Source organism: Silurus meridionalis, chromosome 4 (assembly GCF_014805685.1).
Source record: "Silurus meridionalis isolate SWU-2019-XX chromosome 4, ASM1480568v1, whole genome shotgun sequence".
NCBI classification, from domain to species: Eukaryota; Metazoa; Chordata; class Actinopteri; order Siluriformes; family Siluridae; genus Silurus; species Silurus meridionalis.
The window spans coordinates 6,776,178-6,788,264 of record NC_060887.1 but is presented as its reverse complement, the minus strand read 5'-3'; the positions used below and the strand labels follow the sequence as shown (position 1 = coordinate 6,788,264).

General features: G+C 41.9%; 2 protein-coding genes across 6 annotated transcripts in view; one reads left to right on the top strand and one right to left on the bottom strand.

Moving 5' to 3' along the window:
* Positions 1-8,704, top strand: part of adcy2a (adenylate cyclase 2a) — a 71,436-nt gene extending 62,732 nt beyond the window's left edge. For all 5 annotated transcript variants that reach the window (XM_046847509.1, XM_046847510.1, XM_046847507.1 and 2 more), the window contains 10 exons: positions 235-372; positions 837-956; positions 3,286-3,470; positions 4,203-4,287; positions 5,182-5,340; positions 5,571-5,717; positions 5,792-5,893; positions 6,761-6,875; positions 7,752-7,876; positions 8,206-8,704. In XM_046847509.1, the coding sequence (XP_046703465.1) occupies positions 235-372; positions 837-956; positions 3,286-3,470; positions 4,203-4,287; positions 5,182-5,340; positions 5,571-5,717; positions 5,792-5,893; positions 6,761-6,875; positions 7,752-7,876; positions 8,206-8,382 (1,353 nt within the window). In that variant the 3' untranslated portion in view covers positions 8,383-8,704. The remainder of the gene's footprint in view (positions 1-234; positions 373-836; positions 957-3,285; positions 3,471-4,202; positions 4,288-5,181; positions 5,341-5,570; positions 5,718-5,791; positions 5,894-6,760; positions 6,876-7,751; positions 7,877-8,205) is intronic.
* Positions 8,705-9,115: 411 nt separating this feature from the next.
* The window catches only part of LOC124384933 (dynein axonemal heavy chain 5-like), a 76,208-nt gene continuing 73,236 nt past the window's right edge, over positions 9,116-12,087 (bottom strand). Inside the window, exons 78-80 of the mRNA XM_046847943.1 lie at positions 11,830-11,982; positions 11,473-11,704; positions 9,116-9,878 (exon numbers count right to left, since the gene is read on the bottom strand). Of these exons, the coding sequence (XP_046703899.1) occupies positions 9,727-9,878; positions 11,473-11,704; positions 11,830-11,982 (537 nt within the window). The 3' untranslated portion in view covers positions 9,116-9,726. The remainder of the gene's footprint in view (positions 9,879-11,472; positions 11,705-11,829; positions 11,983-12,087) is intronic.

The window sequence follows — 12,087 nt, the reverse complement described above, 5'->3', positions numbered from 1 at the left end:
TCGGCATTGACCTCAGGGGCGATTTCCTCGAGGTCGACACCTGCAGGAGTTTTTCAAAATGAAAGAGAAAGAAAATGTAAAAAAACAAAACAATATTTTGGGGGGATTTGATTCGTCTGGTAATTAAATGTGTACTTTGGAAGTTCTTTATGGTGTTCTGTTTGGCTCAAAGTTAAACTGGAGACTTTAAGAAAAAAGAAAATGTGTATATGTTCATGTTTATATTCTGTTTAGCATTTCAGTAAAACAGCATCCGCTTCATGGCTCTGGATTCTCCGATCGTCCGTCATCATTGCAAACAAGCCGTGGCCCCGTCTCACTGTGACCATGGCAACCACCACCCTCATCCTGGTCATGGCTATCTTCAACATGGTGAGTCTGTGCTCTGGTTTAAACATCACATAGTATTTTACACTTTTAATGGGTTTAAATACAAATCGCTGTCGTTTATACAATCAGGAAAAGTGAAGCGAAGGATGAAATGGATCTGCTGGTGCTAATCGATCAGTAGAGTGGACGCAATGGAAAGCCTCTGTTCTTGGTTCTCTCAACATCCTTAAACAAGACTAGAAAATATAGTAAAGAACACTTTAGTAGTGTTAGTGAAACTGAGCAAATAATCACCCAGAGTGTGTTGTGATGAGGAATATCTGCACTCAATTAGCAGCTTGGTGACTGTGGGCGCTGTAGTCCATGGAGACCAGAGCTCATCTGCGACCTTTAAATCTGATATCAATGTAGAAATATAAAAAGTGTAGAAAAAGACTTTGATGGTGGTTCTGAACTAAACTGGGAGTCAATTGTATCTGACGTCTTTGGATTTTTTCTCTTTTCAGTTCTTTCTCCAGGACAACCAGACCCATCATCTCCCAGCGTATAATATATCCAACGAAACGCTTCTTCCACCTGACGGGCGTCCGGTCGCTCACCTGGAGAACAACAATTTCTACCTTCCTGTAAGTAAATTGTGTAACGAGTATAAAGAGTCCATCCTTCTGCTCTCATTGGACGAGTTTAAGGAATTCAGGATCATGTGACTGTTGCTAGTAGCTCAAAATACTCCAAAATAGCAAGTTAAAGCTGAAAGAATTTGGGAGGAAAAGGAAGGTCACTGCTGCAACCTTCTCAACAGAAACCTCAGAATCTGCTCTTCATTTTTGGGGGTCATACTTCACCTTGCACATCTCTTCCATTTGGTCCTTTGGACTCTGGTTCTTCTCAATCTTCCTGATGATCTCTCCTTTCTGTCAAGCACCATTATATCTGGTTGGTTATCCAGAATCCACTTGTCAGTCTGGAACCTGCAGTTTCTCAAAACCTGTGGTGTGTTCCATTAGATCTTGTCAACTTCTTGGTGCTCTATTGCTCACTTTAAAGGTTGGCTTTGGTCAACCTGCCATGGAGGTCCTGTGGTCTGTGATAGAACCTGTCCTTTATGGATTTGGTGCTGTACTTTATGTTGGACTTTTCTAGACCCTGCTGGGCTTTCATGATGTCAGCTGGTAGTCTGTCTTGAAGCTTCTCCACCCCCCCTGTGTCTTCTGCTGCCTGAGGCACTCTCGTAGTGGTTCACCCAAAGATGGCATCTTCCTGATGTACACACACACACACACACACACACACACACACACACAGTGTCCCTTTTACTTTTTTCTGGATTAAGTATTGATGTCCTGGACTTTTCTTGTCTCACCATCAGTGCTTATTGTTCTTGCATGATATCCATAGACTAGTAGGACTCTCTGAGGCTCTTGTTACTTTTTACCCCTGAAGGTTCCATCTGATCTTCTCACATTTTTCACATTGTGGCACCCATTTGTCTGTAAGATTCCAAGATGCCTGTAAGTTCCAGGTATACCTGATATCCAGCCTTCTAGTAGCTCCAACACTTTAGTCCAGATCTCCTTCACTCTCTTTGCCCCCATGTGGCCAAACTTCTTCATTCTGGATGATATTCTGGTGCCTGTACTGTAGAGCCTGGTGTAGGATGTAGCTGGATTGTCCAGGACCAAGAGACCCAAGAGATTGAGGGTTTGATTTGTATTCCTGCAAAGCCTCGAGGAATGGTTTCTCCTTAATGTTGCTATAGATCCCGCCAGACTGTTGAGCCTCTGGTGCCTTATTAGGAACATACACCCTCAATAGATGAAAGCTTGTGGACATCTGACGATATGTTTTTTCAGAACATTGCATTCTACAGTATAATTAATCCCCATTTACTGTTACAATAACCTCCACTCTTCTGGGAAGATGTTCCACTAGATGTTTGGATTGTGCATGTAAAGTGATTTGTGGAGTCAATTTATTCTGAAAGTGTTTGATAGGGTTTTAGTGCTCAGGAGATCTTCCACATATTCCAACCCATGGAAAGAATCTTCATTAAGCTTCATGACGTGTACATTTCATGCTAATGCATCCAAAGACGTCCTGTAGAATTTCACATGCAGAGGAACTAGTTAACGTTGGTGTATCTAGACGTTTTTGTGATCTGCTTAGTGGAAATGTCACGTTTTATTTTTATTTCTGATCAGAGGAACGAAATGATTTAAAAACAGATTTGTTTATTTTGAGGAACAAGATTCACTAAAATGATCTGATCTTACCATCAGTGTTTCACCATCAGTTCACTGCATTCATCCAGTCGCCATATTTACTCGATATTACATCGTGAAGTTCTTCATTTTTTATTCTTCTCACCCTGAGACGGTTCGCATTGCAAACTAAGTTTAGGCTCAACCATCTGGGGGTCACTAAATAAAACCCATGGTGCTGTAATGGCTTCTCGTCCTGATCATCTGGTCATTATGGGTATTTCAGTCCCCTCTGTTTCTGGGAACTTTGACAACAGCTGCATTTTTCAAGGTCAGAATGAACTTAAAAAAAACAGGGCAATTTCATTGGTCAAATTTGAGCAACTTCTAAATCATCTGCTGAACTTCAGCATAATCTATTATAGTTATTGTGTTTTCCACCGACTTTTCCAGCCATATGTGGTTCTTCCTCCAAACTGTTAACATAATATGAATGTGAACGCTGACTGCATTCCAGGAACCTCCTCAGCTTTTCACCTACATCACTTTACTACCACCCTTTCTAGATGACTCTCCACAAATCTCCACAAAATCTAGTGAAACATCTCAAAATGGAATCATGTTACTGTTCTCCATTCTTTTGCAGCTAGGAGTAACCAGGTGCAGGTAGAGAGCTTTAGTAAGCTTGGTGTGCATCATCTTCATGTCTCTAAGTATGTTCTTTAGGTTTGTGACCCTGGTGCTCTTTTGTCAGTATTTCATCTACAGCTGCATCCTGGGTCTTATCTCCTGCTCCGTGTTCCTGAGGATCAACTACGAGCTGAAGATGGTCATCATGCTGATGGCTGTTGTGGCCTACAACATTATCATCCTTCAGACACATGCATCGTTACTCGATGAATACAGCAAGTTCTTGTACAAAGACAAGGTCCTGGACAGGTAATGCAGTCTGATCTGTTTGCTACGTAAACACACCTTTTACAGTTAAATATTCATTTTAGCATCTCAACAGTGGCAAGAAAAAAAGCTCCCCGAGATGGTCTGAGGAAGGACCTTTGACAGGAACCAGATTGAAAAGGGAACCATCCTCAATACTTAATATCCATTCATTATGGTGGTGGGACCTCAGTGGAGAGGGACAAGTTCAAATCCCAGCACCACCGAGCTGCCACTGCTGGGTCCTTGAGCAAGACCCATAATCCTCAAATGGTCAGTTGTAGGTTGCTTGCTCTTTAAGGGCCTTGCTCAAGGGCCCAGCAGTTAGGTGGTGCTGGGATTTGAACTCGTAACCCCTCCGGTTTCAAAGTGCAATGCCTCAACCAATGAGCTTCCACCTCTCCAAGAAGTAAGGAGCCATGATGGAACAGGAAGTCAGATTTAGACTGTAGAACTTTAGATTGGAAGGAATTTAGAGCAAGTGGAACATTTGATCTCCATGTTGCCCATTTAGTTTATTACCAGTTTCGCTCAAGTTTCTAAAAGGAACGAGGAGCATTTGGGGGCTGATATTTTTTGGAGCTTGGCTCAGGCAGGAATGTGGGGATGGTGTTAAAGCTAACGCACTGACAATTGTTTATTAATAAACGGCTGGAGACGGCGCCACTCGGTGACCGAAGGTGATGGTATTTCAGCTGCACTCATAGATCTCTCGCTCTTGCTCGATCTTTACAGGCCAGGAGTGCTGAAGGATCTGAAGACTATGGGTTCGGTGTCGCTTTTCATCTTCTTCGTCACCCTGCTTGTGCTGGCACGTCAGGTGAGGAAATCGCCACCGTTCTGCTTTCTTGAACATACCATGGAAAGGTTCGGAGAAGAACATTAGAAGGTCTTTCTAGGGTTATCTTACCTTATTTTACAAACAGGGGAGCGGAGTTTGCTTTCGTTTGCTGTAAGAAAGCCAGGAGATGACATTAAATGACTCTAAATAATAAATAATGTCCTTCAATAATATTGGCACCCTCTGGTAATAAAAAAATGGGTCGTGGTCAGATCTTCTAGCAGGACAATGATCCAAAACAAGGATCAAAATCAACACAAAAGTGGTTCACTGAGCAGAAAGACAATCTGGTTGAGCTCTTTACTGAAGAGGAGTATCCACTCGAGATCGGGGTTAGGGTTAGGGCTAACCATAAGTGCTTATGAAGTGGGCGGGTCTGAGTGAAGCTGAAGATCTGTCAAGTGTAAAGCTCATCTTGTGGCTTTTGATGTTTTAATGGGTTTTTTTATCCGTTTATGGTTACAGGTAATGCATCTGTGAGAAAAGGGAACAATTATCAATAAATAAATCAGTTAAAAATGTTCTTGCAGCTGCTCATCTTCAGGAACGTATAAAGCACAAACTCCGCCCATTTTCAAGATTTTCATATGGTGGAAAACCGTTTTTTATGTAAATTTTTTCCTGCTTATCATCTCTGCGTTCTGTTCAATTCTTTGTTTGTCTTATATTTTTACAATCTGTCTAACAACAAAGTGCTTTAGTCTTCAGTTTTCTCTCACTCTCTCTGCCTTTTTCATTTCTCTCCTTCTCTTTCTATCTTCACCTCCATCTTTTTCTTCATCTCTTTCTCTCTGTGGAACTGCTGTATTGTCCTGTCAGTAAAAGGAGCTCGGTGACCTCCCGTCTCTTCACCTCTGTGTCCTCCTGTAACAGACTGAATATTACTGTAGGTTGGACTTCCTGTGGAAGAACAAGTTCAAGAAGGAGTGCGAGGAGATCGAGACTATGGAGAACCTCAACCGTGTCCTGCTCGAGAACGTTTTGCCTGCTCATGTGGCTGAACACTTCCTGGCCCGGAACTGGAAGAACGAGGTGAGAACCTTTTACATTCAACCTTAAACGTCCAACCTGCCCAAAAGAACCCATGAGGAACCGTACAATGTGAAAGCAGAGCAGATCCACCAAAAAAGCAACATTTTCTAGAACAGAATGAAAAAAAATGCAAAATTCTTTATATTTTGGATTTACTTAATTTGAATATAACAATTAAAAATATAAAGTATTTAAGTAAATAATAAAAAATATATAAATGTGTGTGTCAGGATCTCTATCACCAGTCCTACGACCTGGTCTGTGTGATGTTCGCTTCCATCCCGGACTTTAAAGAGTTCTACACAGAGTCAGACGTTAACAAAGAAGGTCTCGAGTGTCTCAGGCTACTGAACGAAATCATCGCCGACTTCGACGAGGTATCTGTCCATTATCAACACGCCGCTCATGTAACGAAGTTCCAGGTTGCTAAAAACTTCTCCTTTCTCTGCAGTTGCTTTCCAAGCCCAAGTTTAGTGGAGTTGAGAAGATTAAGACGATCGGGAGCACGTACATGGCAGCGACAGGCTTAAACGCTACGCCTGAACATGCACAGGTAATAAGAGGTGGGGAATTGAGGAGACATGGGATCTCTAGGTTTACACATTTTCCAGGTAGGGGGCAGTTTAGCCACCTTAGATCTCTATAAACACACTTTGGTAGCTCAGAGGAAACTCAATGTGGCCCAGAATCCAACCTTGGTGGCTGCTCCCTTACCTCCAAGTTGCTTTTGTGAATGCTTTTTTCACCCACAACACACAATTTTTGCAAATATTATTATAATTATACAGGTAAGAACCTATCCATAACCACTCATTCATACAACTAAGCAGTTATAGGGTTGAACGAATGACCTTTAGATCTAGTGCCTTAACCACTAATCTACAACCCCCACCTTTAAATACTTAATAAATAAAATATTTTGGGAGGTTTTTGTACTTGTTTATTATAATTTGCATCCAGATCTTCATTTGGTGACTTTTTGTTTTTTGGTCCAAAATGTAAACAAAAGTATTAGTTTTCCAGCCATCTGCCGTTCTCAACCAAACTGTTTGTATGTCGATTTGCTCAACATGAGTGATTGAATGGAAGCTCTTGAATGGTCTGCTATAAAGTTCTGACCTTGATCCGATTGGGATGAATGCGAATTCGACTGCACCCCGGGGCCTCCTCACCTCACCTCCCTTGACTTTACTAACTCCCACATTTGTAACTGAATTTTCCAAAATCTGGTGGAACATCTAGAAAAATAGCATTTTCAAAAGGTGAATCAAATGTTGCATTGGTGTCGATGTTTCTCTTGTAAGTTTAGATTTAAGGGGAACAATGACGTCACAAAGCAGTTTTATTTTCCGGTCTATGAAAAGGCTGAGACTTTGTGCTCATGATGCATTCAGATGATTGTGTTTGTGATTCATTTTAGGAACACGACAGACAGTACATGCACATCGGGACCATGGTGGAGTTCGCCTTCGCGCTGGTCGGAAAACTCGACGTCATCAACAAGCATTCCTTCAATGACTTCAAGCTTAGAGTTGGTACGTTTTTTTTTGCAGGAATCAGCAAGAAATGGATCTTGATGATTGATGGCAATTGGATGTGATTTTTATGGCACTCGAATCCATTAGCTTTAATCCGGAACCTCGTGTATTGATTTTGCACATGCCGAGATGGCAGGCTTCCCCCGAATGAGCGACCGGAATCAAACCGACCTCTGCATATTAGATCTCGGAGTTGACGTTTTTCCAAATTGGAACGGAACGTTCCAGGCCTGATGTTTCTTCAAGCCCAATTTCAGTCTCACAAAAATGGAGAGAGGCACCTTCTCTCTTTTTCTTTATTTATTTCTTTTTTTATATTGATTCTGCACATTTCAAGATGAGCCTGGCGCAAGTCCATCGCCACGCTTGCAATTTTCCCCAGCCTTAAATCAAGTAGCCGCGATATTGCCGTCATCCCTTAAACTCCAGAGAGCCTTCGAGCACCACTGGAGGATTTCATCTGATTTCCTCTCATTTCTCAGCATTTCTCATCTTGTTCAGTCTCTCCTATTGTCTCTCTAAAAAAATAGAGTCGTGTTAAATCAAAATAACTGTTACGCCATTTTAGGTGGTCAGCGAAATGAATGATCTTGGCAGCGTGGAAGCTTTGAGCAGGCCAGCGTGAAATCAATTCAATTACAGATATTCAATTAAGGCCCGAGTGTGTGTGATTCGATAACATTATTAACACGGGCTGCGATTAATTGCAGTCGACTTTTGTTTTCCGGCTAATCAGATCCAAATCTAGCGGCCGTTTGTTTAGTTTTTTGGCTGAAAACACTTTTGGATTAAACCATAACAGTTTAACGACTGATCCCTCATTGAGTTTTTACCATTTCTAAGGTTAAAACGTTTTTTTTCCGTAATATACAGGGATTAACCATGGACCCGTGATCGCAGGGGTCATCGGAGCCCAGAAACCGCAATACGACATCTGGGGGAACACGGTGAATGTAGCGAGCAGAATGGACAGCACAGGAGTTCTCGGGAAAATACAGGTTTGTTCCATTCATATCCTGGTCCTTCAAACTATCTAAAGCAGTAGAATGGAACAGTTACAGTAAGCAGGGCAGCATATGGACACGAGTTTGTGGAGACCGGATCTTAAGATTGGTATGTGAACATCCTACTCCACATTTTAACCTCTACTCAATGTTTTTAAGATGTTGCTCCACTAGCTTTAGTGGAGATTTGTGCTCAGTCAGGCAGTGATGAGGAGGTTCCTGGGGTGCCGTCAGCATTCCCATTTTGGGAAAGAACCACACATGGCTTTGTCTGTAGAGTTTAAATTTAAACTTCGCATGAAATTTTTTTTCTCCTTTCCAAGGTGACGGAGGAGACGAGCCGCATCTTGGTGACCCTCGGCTACATGTGCTCGTGCCGCGGAATCATTAACGTTAAAGGCAAAGGAGAGCTGAAGACCTACTTCATCCACACCGAGATGTTGAGGTCGCTCTCGCAGGGGACCGTGCCGTTAGCCGACGAGCTCAACAAAGTCAACTGAGAATGAAAAAAAAAAAAGAAAAAAGCGTTGGGATGCCAGAGAAGCTTGTAAATAATCTCGCCTTGTCCTTTAGATGCACGAGATCGTTGGATGTTTGTCAAGCGCTAGCGTTCCGGTAGTTTCTCGTGAGCAGGGTTCGTGCACAGGGTACAACAACGTACGTACGTAAGGTAGCAATTCTTTTGTAAGAAAAACCAAATACAACCAAAAAGTGTTTTTTGATGTGCTGATGCCATTATTTTTCATTTTGTAAAAAGAAATTTCTTTTTTGTAAAAAAAAAAAAAAAGAAGAAAAATCATTAAACTTTATATGTACTTCTGATGCTCTGATTTCTTCATTATTATTATTATTATTATTATTATTATTATTATCATTATTATGAGAGACTTCGTGAGGAAGGTGGCTGATACATGAGTAGTTGCAGGCACTCAGTATATTATGAGGTGAGAATAAATGAGCGTACAGGAGTTAACAGATTGCCATTCGGAGTGTTACATGCCACATCTGGAGGTCCGTGAGTTTGTTGAAAAGGGGCTCGTCGCACCTGATCATGCCTGCTAATTAACCAGACGTGGCGGCGCCCTTTCCTCCGCGCGTACACGCTCTACCGAGCTGGCAAACGCCACCGCCGCCGCCGCTATGGGACCAAATGCATGCTGGGGAAAAGACAAGTTAATGCTTGGTACATTTCGGAGTGAGACACAGAGTTCTGGCACAGCAGAGCAGAAGGTATTTGTTTAAAGAGGATTTAATTGCACAGAATAATTATACGTCTAAAAATATTTTCCAGCAGGTTTAATGGAATGATATACGCTGTATGGGCAAAGGTTTGTGGATGCCTGAGCGCTAGATTGATATGTGAATCTTTGTTTTTCCACATTTAGAGCTCATTTTCTCTTACGAGGACCTCCATTCTTCTGGGGAGATGTTCCGCCAGATTCCTGCTAGTTCAAGTGAAGGGAAAATGTCACGCTACTGCATGACATATACGATTGTGTGCCTTGTGTGCTAACATTTGGGATAAGAACCACGGGTGTCAATACTTTTGCCCATATCGTGTAGTTTCTGTTGTAATTTTGTGCTCTTGAATCCTGATTGGTTGGAAACTGTGATTCGAATCAAAAGTCTGAATCGATACTAAATACCTAATAAATAAACCGCAAAAACAAGAATAATAGTTGAGACTAACGGTGATGGAAGGAGTCTCCAGTTTCAGGGCTTGATTAACATGACTAGCTATGTAGCGTGGGAGATGCTAGCTATAGCTGCTATAAGGTAAGCGATGCGGTCGCACTGTAGATGATGGCGTCCTCTCAGCGTGTGAACGTGGCAGAAAGATGGTATCATTTCACGTCACACAGCAGAGCTACGCCTCGTAAGATCCAGTACTCGGGTGGCTGAGTTGTCTTCAAGTCCACCGCTGCGATGCAGTTCGAGTCCGTCCTCACAGGTTTCTTGTAGATGGGGCAGGAGTAAAAGCGAGGGTCCTTCAAACCTGAGAATCAAACCATACTCAGTTCATTGCATAATAATGCACGTGGAACACTGAAACATCTGACTCAACTTCAACCATTGTGTCATCAGAACCCATCACAGATGGACCGAGTTTCAACCTTCTCTGGATCTTCTGGATCTGAAGTGTGCGGTCAGGTAAAGGTGCAGAAGGGTGGTGGTGGTGGTGGTGTCAGTGGTGGTTTTTTAAATTGGGCCAATAATGATTAGGTTTTTAAATATTCAAATGAACTACTTGAAACCAGACCTTTATTCCTACCCATCTTCATTAAGCTCCGCCCCCAGGATCTTAATATACAGTAGTGTGTCTAGAAAATGGCTTATAGTAAATATTTATTTATTTAGGCATTTTCTATACATAGTACCATATTTTTTGATACATGCAATTATTCAAAAGTTTGTGGACACCTTAGCATAAGATTGGTTTGTAAATCTGAACATCCCATTCCACATTTAGTCCCTGTTTGCTTTTCTATAGCATGAGATCTTCCACATCTTCCAACTCAAGGCATTGTGCACCTTTGTGTTGGAATAGGTTTTGGTCTCCTAGTCCAGGTTCCTACATCCGAAGACGTCCTGTACAATTGTGTGCCTCCACGTTTGTGGGAACAATTTGGGAAAGAACCACATATGGCTGGAGAAGTCAGGGGTCTCATTGTGCCTGGTTGTAGGTTCATGGCGTCATTGATTTTTTTGATAATTTTAAGGGTCAAAGATCATGTTCTGGTTTTCAGTATTTTTGCACTATTTGCTCATGATAAAGTTAAACAGTGTTTTTATTACATTTAGCTTAATAAATAGTAAAATGAGGCTTTATAGAGGCACTCGAGACCCTCAGGCTTGGAACAGCTCTTCTCGGAAAAAAACATCTCTGTACATGACATTGAAATGCTCCCTGATTTCTGGGACGCATTCAAATAAAAAAGTGCTGCAGGGACTAGGAATCAAAAGACCTTTTTTTGTCCTTTTCTTTTTGTTACTGGACCTCATTTTACCCCAAAAGTCTATTAGCGACGCGGAGAGCACGTGATCTGGAGAGTTCGTTCAGGTGATCTGTTTTGAGTTCGTTCAGGTGATCTGTTTTGAGTTCGTTCAGGTGATCTGTTTTGACTATGACCAACTTTAGGTAGTGAATAATTACTTTAACAGTGCCGAGCAAAGAAAAAAAAAAACATCTAGAAAAAATACCAAATATCATAAATGAGCAAATTATATAGTAATAATAATATATAAATAAAATATATAAAAGTATTTAGACACCCGACTTTTCCAGCCATATGTGGTGGTTCTCCAAACTTTTCCCACAAAGTCAGAAGCACACAATTGTACAGGACGTCTATGGATGCAGGAGCATATAAATGTTCCTTCACTTGAACTTCGGGACACAAATCTGTGAGACACGAGGAGCTCCGTGAAGATCTATATTTCATGGTTTGGACGATGTGGAAGATCTTAAATGGTCTGCTATAGAGCTTTAAACCCCACACACTATTAGATTATTTGTTGAGATTAAAGTGCTTTGAATTGAAAGTAGCTGAATGGGATATTATAAAAAAAAAAAAAAAAGCATATCTCACCGTTGTTCTCAGCGTACATCCTGATCACGGGCATCATTTCGAACAGGACTTTGGGCTTGGAGTCCACAAGTCTGCAGTTCCTGCGGTCCCAGCTGGCTCCGTCCAGATACAGCCCATAGACGTAGACACCTTCCTGCGGTGGCGCCGTGATGTCGTCCTTCATCCAGCGGGTCACCTCGTTGCACAGAACCATACGGTCGAGAGCCCAGCCTTTGTTAGCGCGAGTGATCTCCTGTAAGATTCGAAAAATTAGATACAGATACAAAACTAAGGTCCTCGTAAACCACTGTGATGTCCGGTCCCCATAAACACACACTTGAATGTGTGTGTGTGTGTGTTTGTGTGTGTGTGGCTTACCTGTTTCATTGCTGTAAGGAAACCCTGTGGGTTGAAGAAACCCGTCATCCAGAAGCAGTGAGGACGTCCTTCGAAGATCCAGGCCTGAAACTGGCGGTTTCGCTCCAAAAGCTCAGTGAACCAGAAGCCCAAAGTGCTGGAGGCCCAGGAGGCCTAAAACAAACACAGACACATAAGCAAAGTTATTCAATCAGGACAAGAAGCACAACACACACACACATAAGAAATCATTCAAATATTCATCTGATTGGCATTCAG